Source organism: Erithacus rubecula, assembly GCF_903797595.1.
Source record: "Erithacus rubecula genome assembly, chromosome: 2".
NCBI lineage: Eukaryota > Metazoa > Chordata > Aves > Passeriformes > Muscicapidae > Erithacus > Erithacus rubecula.
The window spans coordinates 105055880-105078251 of NC_136685.1; the positions used below are offsets into that span (position 1 = coordinate 105055880).

Below are 22372 nucleotides of genomic sequence, written 5' to 3' on the forward strand. Positions count from 1 at the left end.
TTTAACTTGCTACAGTGTGCCAATTACAGCTCCCAGAAAATATCAGCTCAGCTGTGCTCTGGCTGTTGAGCTACTTAAAGACTCAGTTATGTCTATCTTTTTTCCTTTTTTTTTGTCTGGCCTGTTGTGGGAACAAGTCAGCCAGGGCAGGTTTCAGCCCTGGAGGACAGATAATTCCTGGGAGAAGTTGCCCTTTATATTCAAGTTTCCTTACCCTTCTCAGCCTAGCAACACATTCATCATTTATTAAATATTTGTATTAACTTATTATACTTGAAGCTCTCATCAGGAAAAAGCTTCTATAACCTGGGACCATCACAGCAGAGGGGATGAAGCCAGTTCTTCCCAAGCCTTACCCTTCTCTCACTTCTCTCTAGGAACACAAGAGCACAGCTGTTCAAAGCCAGACCAGCAGCCAGGGAGAAGCAGCTACAGAGGCTCAACTCAAGAAACAACTTAAGGAAGCAAGAGCTCAGCCAACTACTGAACCAAGCACACACATGGATACAGCCACAAAAAAGGCTGAAGCAATCAGCCACATTTATCTTGCACAGATTGTAAGAGCAGCTATTTCTGCTCAGTGCCTTGTAAGCCCAAAACCACACACCAAGAGCAATGTATCATTGTAAAACTTGCTTTCTGACCTAGAATACTGTTACAGAATACAACGGAAACAGTGTGAGGAAAAGTTACAAGACACCAATAATCCGTTTGACTTTAGTGCTTTACACCCTGATCCCAAATGGAATTTGTGAACAGTGTATCAGGCACTGGATGGAAGAACAGTATTACATCCAATCCCAAGGCATGAAAAAGTGACTCGTCTCACAAAGCCAGAGCATCTTAATGGATCCTAATGCTTTTTGAGTTTAGAAACTGAAGATGGTCTGCCGAGGAAATGGAATTCCAAGCCTTCCACCTGCCTGTCTGATGTGGAGTGGCTGATGTGACCTCCTCTCCACTTCACCAATCTCAGGCACTGCATTTCCCTTGGCAGCTGGATCCTCCCCACGGTGCAGGGGCAGCAGGCACTGGATGAGGCTCGTGGGTGACATGTAGCACTTTTCAGTGCTGTTCCTCAGAGAGGGGGTTCATGTGAATTGTCAGAACCACATCTGCTCTCAGCACCTCAGTTACTGATCAGGCACAGAGCAGCCAGAGGCTCAGGATGGGAAATCCATACATGGACAGATTTTCACCTTTGTATCACCACAGCTTTTGCCAGACTGTTCTGCACATCTTTCCACGGTGTCCTTCTCAAAGCTGGCAAACACTTTCTGCAATGTTACTCCACACAACATGAAAATTACTTAAATGCCTCTCATGCTCTGTTTTGAATGCTTCCAGCATTCCCATTTAAAAATTCTCAGTGGTTTAAATCTCAGCTAGAAAAATTTTGCTTTGGGCTGAAATTTAGTACAAGTCGTAAGAACTTACAACAACCACTTCTGCTTCATGAAACTCAAAGCAAGTAGGACCATCTTTAAACTGCAATCCAAACCAGCAGGGACAGGAACAACAAGGAGAGGATAGAGGCTGCCCCAGTGCACAGGCAATATGGAAGGGCTGAACTCCCACCCTCACACACAATCAAAAAAAATGATGCATAATAAACAATAAGTGAGCCTGGTTTTTCTGAAGAGCTGGTAGCACAGCCAAAGTGCTCATTATGGTCAATTGCATTTTTCAGTCACATGTTGTAGTTGACTACTTATTAGAACCTATATCTTCACTAGTGAGTTTGTGCACATCTACTACATCAGACCACAGAGCTTCACATTCACCAGCATCCTTTTAAAAAAAACCCCAGTAGATTAATTTCATAGAAAACTAAGACTCCAAAGCAGTTACTGGTTACTCCATGGCAAACACTTCTCAAAGCCACTGAATGTGCATTTGTCAGAATGCCTTCATACAGTCAGAGTGGCAGAGGAGACTCCCTTCCCTTGAAATCTTAGATTTTGAGAAGCTTTCACTACTAAGAACACTACAGGCAAGACAAGGAGGGCTGAAGAGGGAGAAATGTGCAGATATACACACAAGGCACAGTCAACAATGAGTTAATGCCAGAATCCTTCATCACAGTGTGGTAAATAGACATGAACTTTCACAAGGCTGCCCGTGACAGCACTGACTGAGCAGAACATACATTCCAGTACACCTGTGTATACCTTGAACCCAAAATACAGGTCTTTCTTCAGAATTTAACCATGTTTTATTACTGCAGGCTTTAGGTTTACAATTTACAATCTTTTTACCAACTAGCCTATAGCAGACAAGTTATGCAGTGAACATCCACTGTACATGGAACACCTCTTCATCTTTTAATTCTATCTATACAATTACTATATGGGAAATAGCACTCTAATAATTCAAACTGTTGCCTGATGACTTGGACTTTCAGTCTGGAGAGTCAAATCATTGTTAGCTTGACCTCTGGGTATACACACGGAAATTCCTTGGTAGCTTACCAAAAATAAAACAATAACTGCAATGACAAAGCTACCTTTTCCTAACCTAAGGAAAATGTCAACCAAAAGGAAACGTTTTCTCAGGCAAGTCATAGTTCCTGAACATAAAGAACCTGTATCAAGCGACTGTTTGGTACTGCAGACAAGGTCAGTTTGCTGAGCCTTTTAAAAATGTGTTAGCTCATTACTGTAAATAAAACTTCACACCACAAGTTGTTTGGTTTCTGATGTTCCCTCTCTCCTTGAGAGTGTTTATCACAGGTTTACAGGGGTCAGACTCACACCTTTGGCTACCAGACAGGCTGAAAGCAATGGCAAAAGAGCAAGATGTAACAAGCCAAGAACAGTGTTATACATGAACTGCTCTCCCTCGCTGCTGTCCCTCCAGTTGTTGCTGTGGATGTCTTTAGCACATCTAAGCTCACAGCAAAAATAAGAGAGCTCTGAAAACAACTCATTCTCAACAATCCTCCTGACACTGACTGCCTGCCTTCTTCCCCAATAATTTCTCCACCACAGCTCAAGTCTCACGATGCCACTGTGCCTCCAGACACCACTCGCAGACTTTCTGGGGCACCTGCTCCTCCATGCACAACTGAGACACAACACCCGGGGTTGTACTGCCGGAGCAAAAGCTGGCAGAGGACTCATCCTGCTTTCCTTCTCCGCAGGCTTGGAACAAGGTAACTCTTCTGTTTAGCTCCCTTTTCCCCTGAAACTATCCCGGGCACAGCCAGCATGCCAAGAAAGAAATCCCAGCTCACCACCAAAGCTGAAGGCAAAACCGCACTCCTTTCCTACGTGAGGCCATAGAAATGTAAAGAGTTGGGAAGCAGCAAGCAGTAAGGGAAAGCAGATGCGATGGGGAGGCAAGTCTAATGAGCCAAGAAAAAAGAGCATCTTCTGCTGAGAAAGTAAACTGACCAAGGGTACCCAAACTGCGAGCTCTGGGAGAACACATCCAGGGCTCGACAACTCCACCAGAAGAAGAGAGAAAATGACGAGAGCCAGAAACAAAAGGAAAGACTGGGAGGAGGAGACGGCAGATGGAACGAGAGAACAGGTTGAAACAACTATGTTCCGAGGACAGAGATGGCAACATGCACACAAACACGGGAGGCGGGAGAGGACGACGCTCGCGAAAGGAGCAAGCTCAACACAGCTCGCACCGGCCAAGCGCAATCAGGCAGGAGAGCCCTCGGAGAAAGTTTGCCCGGCATTCAGCCGCCGGTCCGACACCGCGGCTCGGCTCGGGCAGCACACGGCGGGGACAGCGCTGCCGCCGCCCGCACCTGCCCTCCGCACCGAGGGCAGGGCCCGGAGCCCTCCCACCCCATCGACCCGCAACCCCGCCGTGCCCCTGCCGGGGGAAGCGGAGGGTACTCACATCGTCCCACTTGACGAATTTGACGCCTTTCTTGAGCGTTTCCGAGACGCAGACGGGCTTGAGCTGCAGAGCGTGCACCCCTGGCTGTGCCCCGGCCATCTGCACCGCATGGACGCGCTCGCTCTGCCCCGGCGCGGAGGAGCCGCGGGAAGCGGCCGCTGCAGGAGGGACGCCGGAAACCCGGGCGAGAGGCCGGCGGAGGCGCCGGGAGCGGGCGGGAGGCGGCGAGAGCGAGCGGCTTCACTGGCGCTGGCCCAAGGAGCTGGCGCGGCAGCGGCCGGGGCGAGCCATGCGGCGGCACATCCTCTATATACCGCCGGCCCGCCCGCTCCCCTCACACACACGCACGCACGCAGGGCGCGGAGCCGCGGCGCTGCCCGCTCCGCTCCCTCCCCGCCGCTCCTCCTCCCGCCCCGCCAGGCTCGGCCCCCGAGGTTCCCCCGCGCCCAGGGCAGCGCCGGCGGCGCCGCGGCGCCACCTCCCGGCCACGGCCACCGCCGCCTCCTGGCTCCTCAGGAAGGCACAAGGACGGCAGTGAAACGCTGGAACGGGATCTCCATCTCCCTCCGCGGGAAGCACGCGTGGCGCTCCGGCACGCTCCAGCAGGGGAGCGAGGGTGAGCGCCCGTGAGCCTCGTCCCGCTGGGAGATGTGGCCAGGAGCGCTGCAAAGGGGGTGAGCACTGAATCACACATTAGATGGTGTTGAAAGGGACCTATTGAAGGCCACCCAGTCCCACACACCTGCCCCTCCACACCTGGAGAAGGTGACAACACAGCCAGGTGGATTTGGGATGTCTCCCAAGAGGGAGACCCCACAGTCTCCCTAGGCAGCTGTTAATGTGCTCTGCCACTTTGAGCTTAGAAGTTCTCCCTCATGTTGAGCGAAACTTTGTCTTTGAGTTTTGAGGAAGCAGTTATTGCAAAAGCAGAGGGACAGCACTGAGCCTGCACAGTGATGCCAAAAGAACAACTTGTAATTGAAAGAGTAGCACAAACAATTCCCAAAGCATGACACTTTAAATACACAGCAACTGCTTTACCACAGCTTTTGATCTCCTAAGATGAAGGGGCTTCCTCAGAACAAAGGCATGTGACCTTAATTCAGTTTTAGATATACTCAACTCAAAAGGCATAAAGACAGCAAATCGTCCTCTCACCCAGCAAAATTCTAAATCCAGAGGTTTTAAGGAAATGCTTTTGAAGAAGAAAGTTATGTGCTCCACCAATGACCTTCTCTCTGTTAGAGCCCCTGTGCAATCAAAGAGATAGAAAGCATCAGATGACACAGCACATGAGATTTCTAATTCTTCTGTAGGGGTTTCCAACTGCCCCTTGGGATTTAGGAGCAGCAGGCCAAACTCCTGCTACAGACAAAGCAAAGGATACAGACAAAACATACCTTTCTATGCATTTTTAACTTAGTGCTGTTTTGAAATATTCCTCCAAATTAAGTATTTTTTCTTCAATCTGAGAGTGGAGATGTTTGGGTCTCTTTTAATTAAAAAGCTACAATGCTGGCATATTGGACTGCTGTTTGCTCTTACTATAAAGAGTTGCTAAAGCTTTTCCTCTGGGCCTTTTCTAGATTGTTCCCCTTCAATAAAAAACTTTAGATTGCCTTTAGTGGGAGGTGAATCTGTTCCTTTACAATAGCCCATGCACACAGCATACACATTTCAAGGCCAATTAACCCATTTCATCTATTTCTTGTTCTTATTAACCTTCTGTGCAAACGTGGGTGTCACATCAGTCAGGATGTGAGCCTGCTCTCTCCCTGCTGTGCTTTAATTCCCATTTGCCATGACTTAAAGAAACAACAACCAATTCTGCCTTTGGCTGCTCTGATGTATGGGACTGCTCCTTGATGGGGGCAAAGGGAGAGATTTTCAGGGCCATTTTCACAACTGCCTTTTCATCTCATTTCATATAGCATACAAGAGAATGAAAACACTACTAAAAATCCCAGAAAACAAAAGCAGAGAGTACTGATGCTACAGTACTTACTCATGATCTTTTAAGCTCCGGCATTCCCAGCAGTCTACTGATATCAGATCTTGGGAAGAAGTAAACCTTCTTTCCAAGGTTTACTTCTTGTGACATTTTTTTCACCAAATCCACAATCCACTTGCATTTGGCCTGGCCTCACTTGCAGTCTTGGTTAGGGAAAAACAAATCACAATTTATGATAAGTCAGGATTCATGATGATGCCATAGACTCCCAGAAACCATTGAGCTGAACATGGAAGAAGTGGCCCTATGGATTAGGATAGGCTCTGATTCTGATGCCTGTCATTACAGATGGAAGATTTTGTCTGGAGCAATTTTGCTGTTTTTAAGACTTGAGCATTTTAATCTGATGCTTTTTATCTGAAGAGCAATATGCCTTTTATATGGCAGGTATCTAATGAATTTTCCATCAAAAGGAAGAAGCAGCACAAAAGGAAATGGCACTATGCCTGGGCCTTTTAAACAACAGCTCTGCAAAGTGCTTATTATTCAGCCTGTGCTAAAATCCTGGGCTCTGAGAAACCAGTGGGAATTTTAGCTTCAGCCCAGAGAGCTGGCTCATGTGTTACTGCTATTGCTTAACTGGCATATGCTCCAGCAAGGAGCACATCTCTTAGTATTTAGTGCATATTGCAAACACAAATTCAAGGTGTCTCACTCTAGTTCCTTGGCCACAAATCTTGGGATCAGTCACCTGGAAACCAGCTACACTCAGCAGGATTGGTATAGCCAGGAAAAATACAGAGATCTCACCATTAAATGACTGGACCAAACCTCACAAAAGAAATGCCAGACACCTTTCTCCAAAGTTTCAGTTAAACATCTAAACACCTACCTTCTATTTCTTCTTCACTCAGCCTCTTTCAGTTCCAAGAGTGAAGGAAAGATGTAGTGTTAGAAAAAAACCACTTAGCAATAGGCTTACTCAAATGGTTATTCCAAATCACACAAATCAGTCTCATGTCACTGCAAGAACTGCTTCAGGATATTTTCATTTCTCTAGGTTCAAACATCTCAGCCTAGACAGTAAAGTGATTGCCTTGCATAGATAATACAAGTTGCTTGAATGCAACATACCTGTAAAGTGTAATTTTTTTTTATATAATGGGCATAGGTACCAATATTGCATTTCCATACACAATGTTTTAAATACACATCTGGAAATGTGTGTAAACAAATCAGGAGAGGAACAATAACTGATATAATTAACAGATGGTTTTAACCAAAATCAGGTCAAATGAAGACATAGCAAAAGCTACACAGACCATGTGAAATGATATGAGAAATGCATGAAAATCTAAGATTACTATTTTAAATTTGGGTTCAGAAAAATATATACAACAAAAATCTCTATTTCACTTGCTATCCTGAGTTTATTGGTATAATTCTAGATTTTGAGGAGAAGCAGAAGCCTCAGCCTTTCAAATGCTTCACTGCAATGGTACATTAAACATAGTAAGAGTTAAACATAAGTATCTGCAGGATTTGGGATTAAAGATAAACTCAACTTCACCAGAAGTATATCATCCTAACTGCATTTTAAATTGGGTCAAATTATTCTCTCATTATCAGTGGGAGCAGGATCATTAAATTCTATGGAGCAACTCCAGAAAAAAAAAGAAAATGTGACCTCCTCTCTCTGATTAAAGCTCAGTCCTGATAAAAAGCTCCTCTCACATCACACCTGCAAAACTCACACTTGACCAATGAGACACGAGTGCCACAAGGTGTGGTGAAGCTGCTTTGTGTGCCAAGAAATGGCACCTTCCAAATGCACAAGTTACTCATTTACTGAGAAAATTAATCTGCTAATTCTTCCTTAAGGCCATGGCCAGAGGCCACTGCAATCTCTATGTTTAATCTCCTTCCTTTACAAGTTGCCATACATACAGAACAGCAGCCAGATACAGCCTTTATCTTTAGGAGTGAGCCTGATAACTTTTGTGGCACAGTCACTCAATCAGGTGACTTTTGAAGAGTGAATATAAAATTCTGGCACACAAACCACCACCATAGCAACAAAGACAGCCTGGCAACAGCAGCTGCTACACAGAAATTGGAAGGGGAGGGCAATCTCACATAGGAGTCAATTTCCTGTTGAAATAATTTTAATTTTTCCCTCACATCAGAATTATAAATGTCTTTAAAATATTGCGAGAATCAAGATTAATGCACAATGATGGAAATTGTGACACAAATAGTGCCTTTTTATAAATGAAGTGGCTGTGTCACTGCTACACTCACTGGGACCAAATTTTATTTTGAATGGATTTTGACCTGATGCACAGCTGGCACCTGTGGAACTCCATGTCACCAGAAACAGTCCACAACTCTGCAGAAAACACCCTATGTGAAGAGAAATGAACCTGGATGGTTTGGACAGAAGATGCTAACAGACTATCACCCACTGAGATCTCTTACCCTGCTCTTTCACTGGGGATGGGCCCTGGTTTGAGAGGTCCTTCCCTGATCTGCTCCATCCCATGGGCCCCTCTCCATGTCCCCCAGCAAGACCTGACACTCCCTGCCTACTTAACCTCTGCTAAAAAAAGCCCCAACTACTACCAGAAGAACCCAAAATTGTTATTCTTGCAGCAGTTAAAATGGCAGGTTAAAAAGTCAGCCAATGCATTCCCTAGGAAGTGCTAATTCACCTTTTATGTACTATAATCTGCTCTTGCTTCCCTGTTAAATTTACAGCATAATACATTTTTTAAAGATGGTTAAAACCAGTCCATAAAACATACAACACATTCAAGAATGTTGAGGATAATGATGAAATTTCATGGCCTACCAGGTTTGTTAAATAACAGGTAGAGTAAACTGCCAAAGGTCCACTGACTTGAAAGCTGTGCATTTGTTTATCCCAGTGTAATGTATGCACCTCTGCCTTTTTTTGTTTTCATCTAGCTTTTAACTTTTGTCCCAGCTGTATAGGCAGATCAGAACTCCCTCAACAGCTGTGAGATTCTCTCACCTGCTGTAGCTTCCATTCAAGTTGAGCTGTGAGGTGAATTAAAACACAAAAATATCAATTGGGCTGCAAAGCAGAAATTGCCTTGAAAATCCCCAGCCCTTTTGTGGAGCGGAAATTACGTGCTCTGGATGAGGTAGCTGCTGCATGAATGGGACCTCTGTGCTTCATGCAAAGAGAAAAATGCTGGTTTGTGCTTTTCTTGCAGTGTCTGAAAATTACAGAAATCTCATGGTATCTCTCAGGCATAAAGATGCTTCTGTATTACATGCCCAGCATGCACATAATGAGAGTCAGCATACACTTTCTCTGGATTCCCATCTGTAATTCCTACAAAGTTTCTGCATGTATTGCTTTGACTGAGCAATATTGAACTAACAGCTCTCAGCTGTATTTCCCATTACCATGGTGAAATCATATCCCATGGTAGCTAACACATTCAGGCCTAGATCACAAGTTTGGTACAGATGAAAAAATAAAAACAGGTGGCAGGATGGTTTGTCTTTTGGGAAATGGGAGATAAGTCTGAAAAAGTATTCACAGATCTGATCCAATCCTCTGCCCTTAAATTCAAATAAATTAATGTTTCAGGTTCTTCCAGATAGCTCTTGCCCATTTCATTCCTAAAGGCAAAGAGCCCAACATCACTATATCCTGGATTCTGGAGATCACCAGGGCTTAAAAATTAAGAATCTGTACACCAGCAGATATTTAATTTCCATTAAGCATTTAAAGAAAAAAATGTTTACAACTCATTCTGATGCTAAAAAGTTGGGGAGAAAAATGTGTTGAATTTCTTGCACTCAAAATTTGACATGTTTTTAATTTTTAGATTCCCCAATTGCTGTTTTATCTCATGATACTCCTTAATACAACAAGATTTTGATGTCATACCTTTCTTTGGAGCAGGCCATTTGAAACTTTGACTTTCCCACTTTTCTCTAAGCTCATTTCAGAAATACTCTTATAATACCCTCTCCTGAGTCAGACTTTCTTAACCATTCTGGCTATCTTACAGAACCTGCAGATGTAAAGGTGAAACTCCAAAACTGACAAAACATTAGTCAGAAAGCAATAGAACACCATTTATATAGCTGAAAATACTTCCTTTTAGCTATGTTTCTAAAACTTAGAGCAATTTTCTTGTGATGTAGCTCTTTGAGCCACATTTCCTAGAGTGAATTGAAACTCTTTATGGCAAAAAAAACCCCAATTCCCAGTTAGAGTTCAGAGAAGCTGATTTAAGTGTAATTCAGTTCTTAATATTGCTAATCTGAATAAAGCTCTGGTCACTAATAACACATCTAATGGAAGAAAGGACTCAGTCTCCTACAATCTATGAGCTGTCTCAACCCAACTTCCAGTGTCTGAGCACAAGTATCCTCCATAATCATAAAGCTGAATAATAAGCTGAAAGCTGTTATGGCCTATCCAAACTCCTATGCTCTTATTAAAATCCCCAATAGCCATTTTCAAACATATGCATTCTCTTTTTTTTAAGGAGAAAAAAAAAAAAAAAAAAAGCACCCTTCACCAGGAACTAACAGTTTCCTAGGCTTTTAGGTGAGAGCTACAAAGCTCAAAATGCAGGTTCAGGAATGGCTCTGCTGATGGCCCTGTCACTGTGTGGCAGGAAAAGCACTAACTACAGCTCCTGGCTGTCTGGGAGGCAATCTGCTCTAACAGGATGCCTGCTGAGCAATCAGAAACATCATTTACCAACCTCTCAACCAGGAGACATTGAGACATAGTCAGAGAAAGGGAGGTGGTTAAACAGAGGAGGAAAATGCCTTTTGTAAGGCCACCATGGGCTACATCTGGATATTTATCAGCAAAATGCAGCCAGGAGGAAGAGAGGGAGAAACAGACACTGTCTGTATTCCATAGCACTGCTGGTTGCCTTACACACATTTTGTATCAGATATTCAGCCCCACAACACCCAAAAGTACTCTTGTTCCAGGAAACGTAAGAATAATAGATTAAAGTGAAAACCCCCAATCATACTTTGGTTGAAGTCATTCCATGAGCTTTGGTGCAAGTTCAAAAAGGCACTCTGAAAGCAAATCAATTATCTTGCAATTATCTTTTTCTGAGATTATGCAATGGTTTTGATGAAACAGCTGATGATGAATTTAAGTTCCAACATTCATTTTCCCAGTAGTCTTGTAAACACATAAAAGGTCATGACATATAATTTCACATAAGGAAAAGCAATTATTGTAAGGAAACCTTATGTTTCAGAGCAGCCAGCAGATAAAGAACTATGAGCAAAACAAGTCTGAGTGAACATCACAGGCTATAATGAAAAACACCTCGACTCCCCTACACAATGAGATTTGCAGCAGTCTTAAGGAATACTTGGCACAAGTGCTCATTTGAATTAACATTTCCCCACCAGTGTTACCACAATGAAGTCTCAGATCATCTACCAGCATGTTGTCTGCTTATAAAATTCATCTGAATGTAGATGCCAAATTAAAGAAAGCATATTTTTATTTATTAAAGAAAAGAGAAAATAATAGATGTTATTTGCTTTTACAGTGCCAAAAATATTCCTGCACTTGTGAAGCACCAGGGATTCAGGCAGGATTGCAGCCTCCTTTTGCACACACACATTTTTAACAGTTTGGACAGTTTGTTACAGTCTCAGTGGCATAAAGGAAGTGTGCTCACAGCAAGGATTATCACTGCCCTAAGAGACCAGTATCTTACAAGAAGTCTTAGATAAGCTGAGACCTGAGTCCAGATTTCCAAGAAACCTAATCAAGTAGTGTTTCTCTGTTCTCCTCCATGCCTTACAGCACTGATAAAAAAAATAGATGTTTTTGATATGACACAATAGCAAGAATCAACAGAGCTGTGTAGGGAAAAGATCTTGTGAGTAGTACTATATAAATACCAATGAATGAGCAGTGTTTAATAAATACTGGTATCAAGCCTGTCAATAAACTTGTAATCATTGATGCCATATCAAAGCTGGCACAATAGGAGCTATTATTGAAGAAGGGTTTAAATTAAAGCATAGCTGCCTTGCAGACTAGTTCAGAAATAGCACCTCAAATAGAAGGCAAACCGCAATGTGACTGCAGCTTAGCATTTCAGACAAAGTCACCACAAGTTCAATAACACGAGCTCATCACTACAAAGCTAAGCAACACAGTCCTGCTAAAAATACAAGTACATGATCAGAGCACTGATCCTCCTTGGCACTTCACTGATTTCCTTTCAGGATCGTTCAGGAAAAGTGATTTTCAGACAGAAATGGGACATAGGAGCTCGAGAGACCCTTAACAAGGGCCTTTTCACATGCAAATTAATGACTGGAGTCCATTTTTTCAGGAGATGCAAAAAACTGCCCTATGACTATATTCTCACAAAGGTGGGCTCTACATTCTGTGAAACAGAAACTTCACAGAGCTCCTTGCCTTCCTCTGGCACATTCATGAGAAAAATCCATCTCACTCACCTAAAAATGGACATGACTATTACCTGAAAATGGTCTTGCAAGCTATAATGAATATCTAATTGTACCATGGAATATTGCTTTAAAATGTCAGCTTTATTGTAGAAAAAAACAAAAACACACCAAGTTTTGGCCATGGAGACACAGGCATTGATTTGTGAGCAGTTTGCTTCCTGGTTTCCCTCTAATTGTTTTGTAGAAATAGTCAGGCCTTTGATTTACAAATAGTGTGAAGGTGAGGAACTAAATCCCCTCTGTGGCCATATCTCTTCAAGATCATCTCACTTTGCGTTTTAGGTGTTTTAATCCTAGATTGTTAATAGAGGGGATGAAAACCTTTGGAGTCACCCAGCAACTCCAAACCAAACTGCAAAGATCCAAGATGACAGAAGTTGCTCAAAGCCCCAGCAGGGTAATCCAGCAGTGCTCTAACATCTCATCACTCACTGGTAGGAAATGGCTGACTTCCAATATGCCACTGGGATGCCAATCTTCTTAATTACCTTCCTGAACTGTTTTGGAATATAGTGGATCTCCACAGACTCCAGCTGGAAGAGCTTCAAAATCTTCCATTCCCATGTAGTGGGCAGACCACTGTTCTTCAGTACTGCACCAGCCTGAGCAACTTCTTACTCACATCTGCTCAGATTTTGTCTCTCTGGGAAGGTGGGCATGGAATTAGAAGAGCTTCAGGTAACAATGGTTTGCAGGCAGTGAGTGGTGTAGGCAGCAGATTTCCAGTGTGATGTTTGTTTCTGGCAAGGCAGAGTATTCTGTTCCCAGGTGCTTTTGTGTGTTTCTGATTTGTAAAGTGGCTTGGAAGGGATTTTAAACACCATCTAGTTCCAAAGGCAAAAGTGTAATTATCTGACAAATAGAGCTTATTCCTCCACTTAGAAAAAAGGCATTTCATATAAAACTAAGCACTGCTGGTGGCTGAACATTTTTTTAAAAAAACCCTGCTTTTCTTAGGCACACATTTTTTGCAAGAATTAGCATTTTGGGATAGTATTTTCTTAGCATACTGTGTTGTTAGGTATTTAACAAGAACACTGGGTATGGAATTTTCTGACATATAAGAAAAGGAATTGGTAGGCTTTCTCCCCTTTATGTGGATAAAATAAGTGTTACACATACGTCATCTGTGCATGTATACATTCCTACTTAGATTTAACTAAAAATGCTGTTTGCAGCACAACATACCAGTATTCCTCTTAGAAATCTCACTGAAGTTTTTCTTCATTTTCCTAAAAATCAAGCTATTTGCAGCATTATCCCTTCTCAACAGAAGGAACACTTATTTTCCTCACTGCAACACTTAAACCCTCAAGCCCAATTACAGCTTCTTTTGCCAACCTCTTAAAACTCATTTCTGCCATTAAAAACTCAGGCAGCTAGACTGCAGCACAGACCAGTAGATAAATCACAGCTGAGAGCAGCTTGTGAGGCTGTTAGTTCAGGAAACCACCAGCCACCACTTCCCAAAAGAAGCCAAACCCATCAGTTCTTCATCTCCTCCCTCTTGGTTTTCAGGAAGCTACAGCCCCCTCTTCCCCATGACCTGCACCCATCGTTTCCCAGGCTCCTCTCCAAGTCACCAGGAGCTCCTGTTTTCATCTCAGCAATGCACAGCTGTTGTATTTGCAAAGCTTTGCCTGCATTCCCAAATAAAGGTATTCTTGTCTCAGTCAAAGTCTGAGTGAGAGGCTGCATGTTAAGATGACCAGGAGATGTACTTGGAGTTGCTTGACATTTTGGCAAAAGTGGAGGATTCATGCTTGGGTAGCACCTACCACATGGAATAGCTATTTCAGTTTGGCCCATACTGCTTCCAACAGTTGAGCTTCAAGAGGCTTTTGTTCATAACTGGTTTTTTTTAAAATCTCAGTTTAGGAAACAGACAGGACTTGATTTTTGCTTGAAAACATAAACAAAGAACATAATGAAGAGTCTTAACCCTTGTGAAAGACAACATCCTTTTTAAGAGACAGCCCCAGCCCTCTTCTAATGGCAGCATTTCTATGTCTGAGAAAAAGCTATTAGGAAGATACTGCCTTGCAGTGCTATAAAAATGAGTTAAAAGCCATCTTGCTGCTAGGTATTTTATATCTACAGCTACCCAGAAAAAAACCCTGTCATCTCAAATTTGAGAGGGGGAAACATACAACACATCTTTATGGGTGGAAAATGAGAAAGGAAAGGTTGCTTATGCATAATATATAATATCACCAACAGGTTTCAGTATATAAAAATACTATTTAATATTTAAAGGGCTATTATGTGTCCCCTAATGCCAAATGGTGCAAGGTCAGCTGTGCATGAAAAATAGTAACATTATCAAAGGGAACTGTATCTAGTGAAGATATTGTTGAAAAAATGGAGTTGCTGCCCTTACATCTTTGGACAGGTTTTCTGACTTCCTGATCTTGGGTATTCAGTTGTTTGCAATAACCACAGAATTTCTGTGCCTTTCCTGAAGGCACTTTCAGAAATGGGTGTGCTACATGCATAGAGACTGTGCTGCACTCCATGGATTTGTTCCACTGCAGTATTCAATCCCTGAAGACTCTCAAGGGCTAACAAGGTTTGACACAGGCAAACCAAGGGTGCTTTGTCTGTGCCATGGCATACAAATGCATTTCCCTAGACACACTGAGATCACAAATGCAATATAACAATTTCATTTCCCATGGCATTACTGCTCATTCTTGATTAGTTCTGCTTCCTTTACCTGGATCATACATTAGAGTCAAAAACTTGTTTCATATTTCACATAAGCAGCTTTGTGGGTAAAGTCTGACTTATTGCAAAACACACTGAAATTCCCTTCTATTTGTAATTTAAAAGCCAACCATAACACAGCTAAATCCCACATGGAACAAAGTGCCTGTGGAATGCTGCCAAAAGCTCTAAAGGACATCCTAGTATGTCCATACTTCCATCTACCCATCCTCACATCAGTGAGCAAGAGAGAACTTTATGTTCTTCTGTACCAGTTTAACCCACCACAGCACATAGAAACTGCTTGGATGCCCATAGACAAAGGAGAGGCTGCATTTGGAAGCTCTGCCCCACAGACCCTCTTAACCTTTCTGGCTGGCTGTGCCCCAACAGCTCTTTGGTGCACTCCTAAAATTTATCCAGCTGACACTGCTGCATCAAACCCTCAAGATCTCAGTCCCAAAGATGTGCCTGATTTAACAGCATAGTCAAAGGCAAGGGAGTAGTGAAGACAATTCACAGGCTTACTAGTAACTGTTAAATTGGCCAGTAATAAAGGAATATAATGATCTTCAAGCCCTCATGCAATAAAAAACCCCATTATTCGTCTGAATTCAGGCGTCTGCTTGTTATAAACCCAACTGCCACAGTTTGTGATCCATTATTGAACTATTTTGTATAAACCACTGTAATAGCTTGGTGATTTACACTCACCATTTAATACTCTTTCCATCAGCAGCATTCTGGCAGTGATTCTTGTTGCAAGTGTTCAGTAGAGAATAATTTCCTTGCAGTCGGTAATTGCCACCTCTCAAACAATTCCAGCCTTTTAGTATTGATTTTAGGAGAACTTTATGAGGAGGCACATATGACTATTCATCCAGAATTGTATTACAAATATAACTGGTCAAGCACAATAGATCAGATTAAAAGACCAAGATCTTTACTACAGTAAGTAGTATAATAATTACAATATACTCCTAAAATATGAAAGGAATTATTACTAGGGTGTTTCAGAAATAAGCCATGGCATCTACATTTCAGTCAAGATTCTTCTCAAATTATCAAAGTCTTTGTAGGGTAATTCTAACATATATTACTTTTAGGTTGGACTTAAAACACATTTGCTTTTCTCCGTGTTCAGCCTTGGTGTTTTCTATAAATCACTTTGACCTGAAAGCTTCCTTAAGGACAATAAATGCAGAAGCTGATACAAATCTGCTGTGGAAAATTGTCAGACAACAAGCACTTACTGCAGATAAATCCTGCATAGGAGAAGTGTGAAGTGGGAAAGAAAAGATGGATAACCAGAGCTTGTTTCCATTAACAGTACACACTTCCCAACTGTTTAAATCAGGCTGTACCCCCAGTGGCTTCACATGACAAACTCCTGACACATGTATTTTGAAAAGGACAAAAATGGTGCGTGTATAAACAGAACTTGTGCAAAAGGAACAACTTCAGGAAGTAACTGCCACAATTTGCAGGATTGTGAGATGGCAAGAGCTAAGATGTATGGTCAAAGTATGTCTGGGAGATGCCAGCATGAACAGCCTCCAAATTTGAGAAGAGGAATGCAAGAGGTGAGAGGATGAGCATTTCCCACGAGTCTTCCACATGTAACAAATTAGATCTTTCACCATTAATTTGCCACTTAGAAGTAAACCAACATCCAACCAAGTGATGGGAACTGGTACAAAGCAACAGAGCAACACTAAAGGAGAATCTCCTTTTGTTAGATCTAAGGGGAAACACTGACCAAGGATGAGGAAAAGGCAAGTTCTAGCCCATCTTCTACTCATTTATTACACTCAGAATAACACACATTGAAGGGTATATAATTATTGAAGAGAATTACTGTGATAAGATACAAGTTCATAGATTTAAAGTAAGAAAAAAAATCTGTATTGATGAACACTCTAGTTTAGAACAACATTTGTTAACTGATATTGCATTTTGTTATCTTGGTGACATCCCTTCAAAAACTCCAGATACATCACTCAAGGATCCATGTATGCAATATTGAGACACTCAGTGGCTAATCCACAGAAGATACCATTCCTGTTTAATGCCATTTATCAGAATGATAGGAACAGCTGGCAAAGAAATGTGAGTCTGATTGCAGATATTCCTGTTCTACTGTCAGCTATCAAGGTTAGTTTTATTCTCCATTTTATATGTTTATGCTGACATGAATAAGCAATGTATTCTAATATAGCAGTGATTTAACCTCTACTCCTTAAGCAAATCATTTTAATGCATAATTAAGTAAATATTGAATATTTGCTTAGAGTATAAACTGTTTAAATACAGTTAAAATGCTGAATGTTTTTTATGTAACATACTTCTGAACTTATACCACAAAAAGTAAGAACTTAATTTCCTAATCCATTTATATGCTATATTTGAAGACAATTTTTCTGTAGCATTTGTTCACATGGCATGGTTTAAATAAGCACAACCTGCTGTAATCACTGCAAAACAGCTCAAAATAATGATCTGCCTGTGTGCAACTAGTGGGATTAAGTAAGCACTGGACTACCACAGCACATGTCCTGTGCTTGTGATTTGGCCAACATTTTCCCAAGCCCTCTGACACTCAGTTCAGGATCCTCTAGGTTGGTCCATGTCTTCACTCAATGCTAAAATACCCAAAGGAAAACACAGCCAGGTATTGAACTGCCTGGACTGCAGGGAGAAATTTAGCTCTGCTTTGCATGCTGAGCTACTCTTCGAAATTGAGCTAAATAAGCTACTCAACATTTGATTTACCATCCTACCCACCACAAAGATGAGAACAAGCAGCAATAATTCATCTCAGATTTGTTTTAAACCACTGTGTTGTTAAATGCTTCTCCTGATTTCTGCATTCCACTGGCTGTGTTCTCACTAGTGATGCACCAGAACATCACAAGGCAGGACCTGAACATATCCCAACATGCCAACACCCCACCAGGGAGGATCCCTACTGGCCACACCCTGAACTGAGAGTGCCCTACCTTGCTGGAAGCTACTCCTGGTGCCCACCACAGAGGATGCTTGGCCAGGGACAGGTGAGGAGGTCTTGATGCCACAGGAGAGCTGCTGGCAGTGTCAAATCCAGTTCTGGTGTCTTATCCACTGTTGCAAGCTTTCCATGCTTTTTTAAAAAAACCCTGATTTTCCAGATTTTATTTCACAAGTCTCCTGGTCTGACAGCAGGCTGCCTCACTTCCAGAAAAGCAGTTTGGGACCAATGTGCACTGAGCCCTTTTGGGAATCCCAGCCACACACCCACTGATGTTGCTGCTCTCACCTTGGCAGGTGGAACATCCAGACTCTTTGCCATGGGCAGGCTGAGCCAGAACACCACGTTCTTGTAACTTTTTGTTGGCACTGACATCTATAAACAAACCTGAATTGGTTGACGTGAGTTACATTGCAAGCAAGAATAAGGGATATTTTCTTTAAAAAGCTACAGATTTTTCCCAGTGACCTGTACAGCTCAGCCTGCTATGAACTGTTAAGTATCACCATGCCTTATGTCAGGTTTATTAAGCCACAAAGTTCTGATGTTTGCTGTATTCATGTGGTGTTTCAATATCCAAGGATCTATTAATAGTTCTGACAGCAGAAAGGGATCTTTGCTTTCTGTATGATATCTAGTGACCATTTTGAGGTCCTTTTGGATCCAAAGCTGATCATCCAGGAATGTCTTCCCTTGCAGCCATGCTTTTCCTTCCTCCCACCTTCCTTTTATCTACTGAAGTAAATGCATGCCTTGTTCTCAGAATGCTTGCTCCTCACACAACTGCCTGAAAAGGATGGGAATGCTAAGTGCCATGTGAGATCATCCTGATAAGGATTGAGCCTGAAAGCTCTTCAGAAAATCAGACTTACTCTTGCAGCAAAAGAATATGAAATATGTCAGGCCCAGCTATTCTGACCACTCACTTATGCTAATGGACTTTGATGGGAACTTCTCTCATCAAGAGTTTTTAATGCCTCTTCAGAGTGTTCCAGGTTCTTAATAGGCCTAATAGTGTGGGGAACTGAAAGATAGCCAGATGAATTATGCTTTCACAGTAACATTAGCCTGTCATTCTCATTGTTCAAACTTGAAATCAGCACCTCAGGTTAGAGTGACCTCAAATGCACATCAGAACCTGAGCCTTTTAGCTTTCATTACAACTTCCTTTATTCTGCCCATATAATTTGCTCTAAAATCTAATCTGTAAGAAAGCAGGAATTCAACTTGAATAGGAATAGCCACAGCCATGCTGACTAGAATAAATAGCATTTAATGAAGAAAAGCCATTCACCCAATGTCCTCCCAGAGCAAAGTAGTGACTGTCTCAATAAAACACTGAAATAGATCCCAATAGTTGGTTTGTACTGCCCCAATTTTCGAAAGATACATTGACTTAAAAGCAAAATACAGACAAACTGTGTGAGGAAAGAGCTTTTTTGAGATCTCACAGATACGAAGAATCAGAGCAGTCACAAGTGATACAATACCAGCATTTACAAACAAGTAGAAATAGAAGGTGATGAAGAATATAATCCCACTGTCAAGTACAATCATACAGTGAAGTCACACAAAGAGGAAAGGACTTTAACACCCATGCCAGTCCTGAGCTTTCAGCAGGGAATTTGAGTGAATTGAGCTGAATAAGAAGCTCCAGAGAGTTTTCTGAAGATTCTATGAGCTTCCTTAAAGAGGCAGGGCTGCTGGTGCTGAGCACAAGAAAAATAGAGCATCAAGGATCCTCACCTCTGTTCTTTCTTACTTTGGTAGTACAGCTCTACAAGTTAGTTTCCCAGGAAAGAGAAGAGGCTTTATAAGAGTTGCATTCCAAGAGTAATAGGTAATTAGCAAACAGAACTGTCAGAAGATTTTGGCAAGCTCAGGCAATAATGACTCATAACTTTAGCTCAAACAACTTTCTCTACCTCTCTCATCCCTCCTTTCTGTTACATTGTGCAGCCTCCAACTTTCATCTGCAGTTCATGGTTCCATGTGTTTGGAGTCCACAAGTCAGGGAAAAGCAGTAAATCTAATTTAAAAAAAACACCACAAAGCCCCACTGTCCTTGCTAAGCAGGATGTTGTCAGTGTAAGACCCAATGACAGGATGCATCCATTTAAAGTTTACTTGCTTAACATCCAGGGAATCAAGCCCTCCAAATAAAGCAGAACAATCTTTGATTAAACTAACCCACGCCTTACTTTACAAATTCCTTTTTAAAGGTAAAGGAAGGCCTATAAAATGGATCACATTACTAAAGGTAAACAATTTGAGGTTTAGTTCTGATTTAGGAATTAACATGCAAAAACTGATTTCACACCTGCAACAATTGTACTCTGCAGACATGCAAGGTTAGTTACAATTCTCCTTTAAAAATGTAAAAATACTATGTAAGTGCTAAATGCCATAAATTTTTTCCAATAATGAATTGGCATAGTTCCTAGACTTGATTACAACTTGTCCAAAAACTATGCATAATGCATATTGTACACAAAGGTCCATCATCCATTATATATGACCTTGAGCAGCCTGGAGAATTGATATTAGCCTAAGTAATCCAACTCAATATTTTGCTCTCCCTAAAATGGCCCAGAATTAATAGATTGTAAAATAAGTATCTTTTTTCCCCCCCATCTTTGCTTGCACTTAGCATGGTAATAAAAGGTGTTTAATATATGAATTATGCATTATATAGAGATATGAACTGTGAAAGGTACACATGCAGCAAGACTAAATTTGCTTTCATTCAGTTTACACAAAGAACAAAAATAGTTACTAATAGGAGTAATAATGTTATTCTGATTATATAAGTTCTACTTCAATACTATGCATCAACACAACTTGAGAACCTTATAGGAGTTAACAAGTTACCACATGATTGGGCATTATCCCCACTCTTGCAAAGAGCAAAAAAATTAAATTGCCCAAGACTAAATAAAGAGCCAGACTGAGCTAGAAACAGTCTCAATCTGCTGGTTAGTCACACCTCCAGCTCTTATCAAAAGGATTTCCTTTCTGATATAGCTATTGTTATATCTTGTTATTTGTCAAGAATTAACATCTCCACAATGGTCACATGGAGAGACAGCTCTCAAGGAAGTCGCTAGCAAAATCAAAAAAATCAAGCAACTTAATTGAAGAGCAGCAAACAAGACAAAATACACCAGAATGAATTTACAACAGGAACACAAGTGTTTGTGGGAAGAAGTCCCTAGCAGGAAGCTCCCTGGACTATCAAGACCAATAAAAAAATAACCCTGGAAGAAAGGAAGCATCGTCTTGGAAGCTCTGACTTCATTTCACTTGCATTATAACACAAGAAAGTCTGGTGCCCCCATCATACACAGTAACGTGTGTTTATAACTGCAGACAATAAGGGCTCTGGCTGCTGGGAGGGACTCAGTTTCTAAAATAAGACCATAAACATCTGTGAAGCCACACAGGAGCAATACTTCCTCCACCAACTTACATTTCACCTCTTGGGCAGGAAACTTTGGGGGTAGATTTTCTTAACTTTGCTTCAGCTCTGGACTATTTCCCATGAGTTCTCTAGGGCCCTCATTCACATCAATAGTAAAAAACAGTACAGAGTCACAGAAGGCTCTTGCCTCTGCCATTGCAACTTAAAATTCCCTCAATTTCAGGCATTCTGAGTGCTGCAAAGGAAGAACAGGATGCAGGAATCCTCCTCCCATCATTACTTCCATACCCCACACACAGCTGCCTGTTTGCTGTCCTATCAGGAGGAATGGGCTGGAAAGAAACCTGAATACCTCCTAAATTTCCCTGCTCCCCTCAGTTTCCATCTGTAGTTAACAACTGCCACATGCTCAGCCTCAGAGTAGTAAACCTTAAGAGCAGGAATTATTTAGGCTTATCTTTCTCAGACTTTTGCTAAATCTCAGCTGGACTGGTGCTCCTTGCAGGGTGTTCTGAGTCTGCAGCTGTCAGCAGGGAATGCTCATCCCAAGAGCCAAAACATCTTCCAGACAGGAGCAGCACCTCTCCCTCTGCTGCTGGCAATGCACTGCAGCCTGAGCTGGGCACTGCTGGTGCCACACAGGCAATTAATCCTTCATGACTATTTGCTCCTTGGCTTCTCTGAGGATTCCTAAAACAAGTCAGATGATGCCAGCTACACAGCTCCTTTGAGATGTGCCTCTTGTCAGCTATGAGAATGGATTTGATCCTCACTATATTCAGGGAATACCATCAAATAATACTTTAATTTGCTTACAGCTTGCATCTCAGCTCAAATGAGAGCTAAGAGGAGCAGCTGAGTCACTCAGATTGCCCTGATCCCTGCATCAGAACTGTTTATAAATCCCAGCTTAACAGGC

General features: G+C 41.9%; 1 protein-coding gene across 4 annotated transcripts in view; it reads right to left on the reverse strand.

The window, feature by feature from the left end:
• PLCB1 (phospholipase C beta 1) overlaps positions 1 to 22372 on the reverse strand; it is a 363698-nt gene that overhangs the window by 326081 nt on the left and 15245 nt on the right. For 3 of the 4 annotated variants that reach the window (XM_079298545.1, XM_079298546.1, XM_079298547.1), the window contains exon 1: positions 3859 to 4270. The exons of the other annotated variant lie outside the window; for it this stretch is intronic. In XM_079298545.1, coding sequence (XP_079154671.1) covers positions 3859 to 3957 — 99 coding nt within the window. In that variant the 5' untranslated portion in view covers positions 3958 to 4270. Of the gene's footprint in view, positions 1 to 3858; positions 4271 to 22372 lie in introns of those variants that run through there. 4 annotated transcript variants of the gene reach the window in all.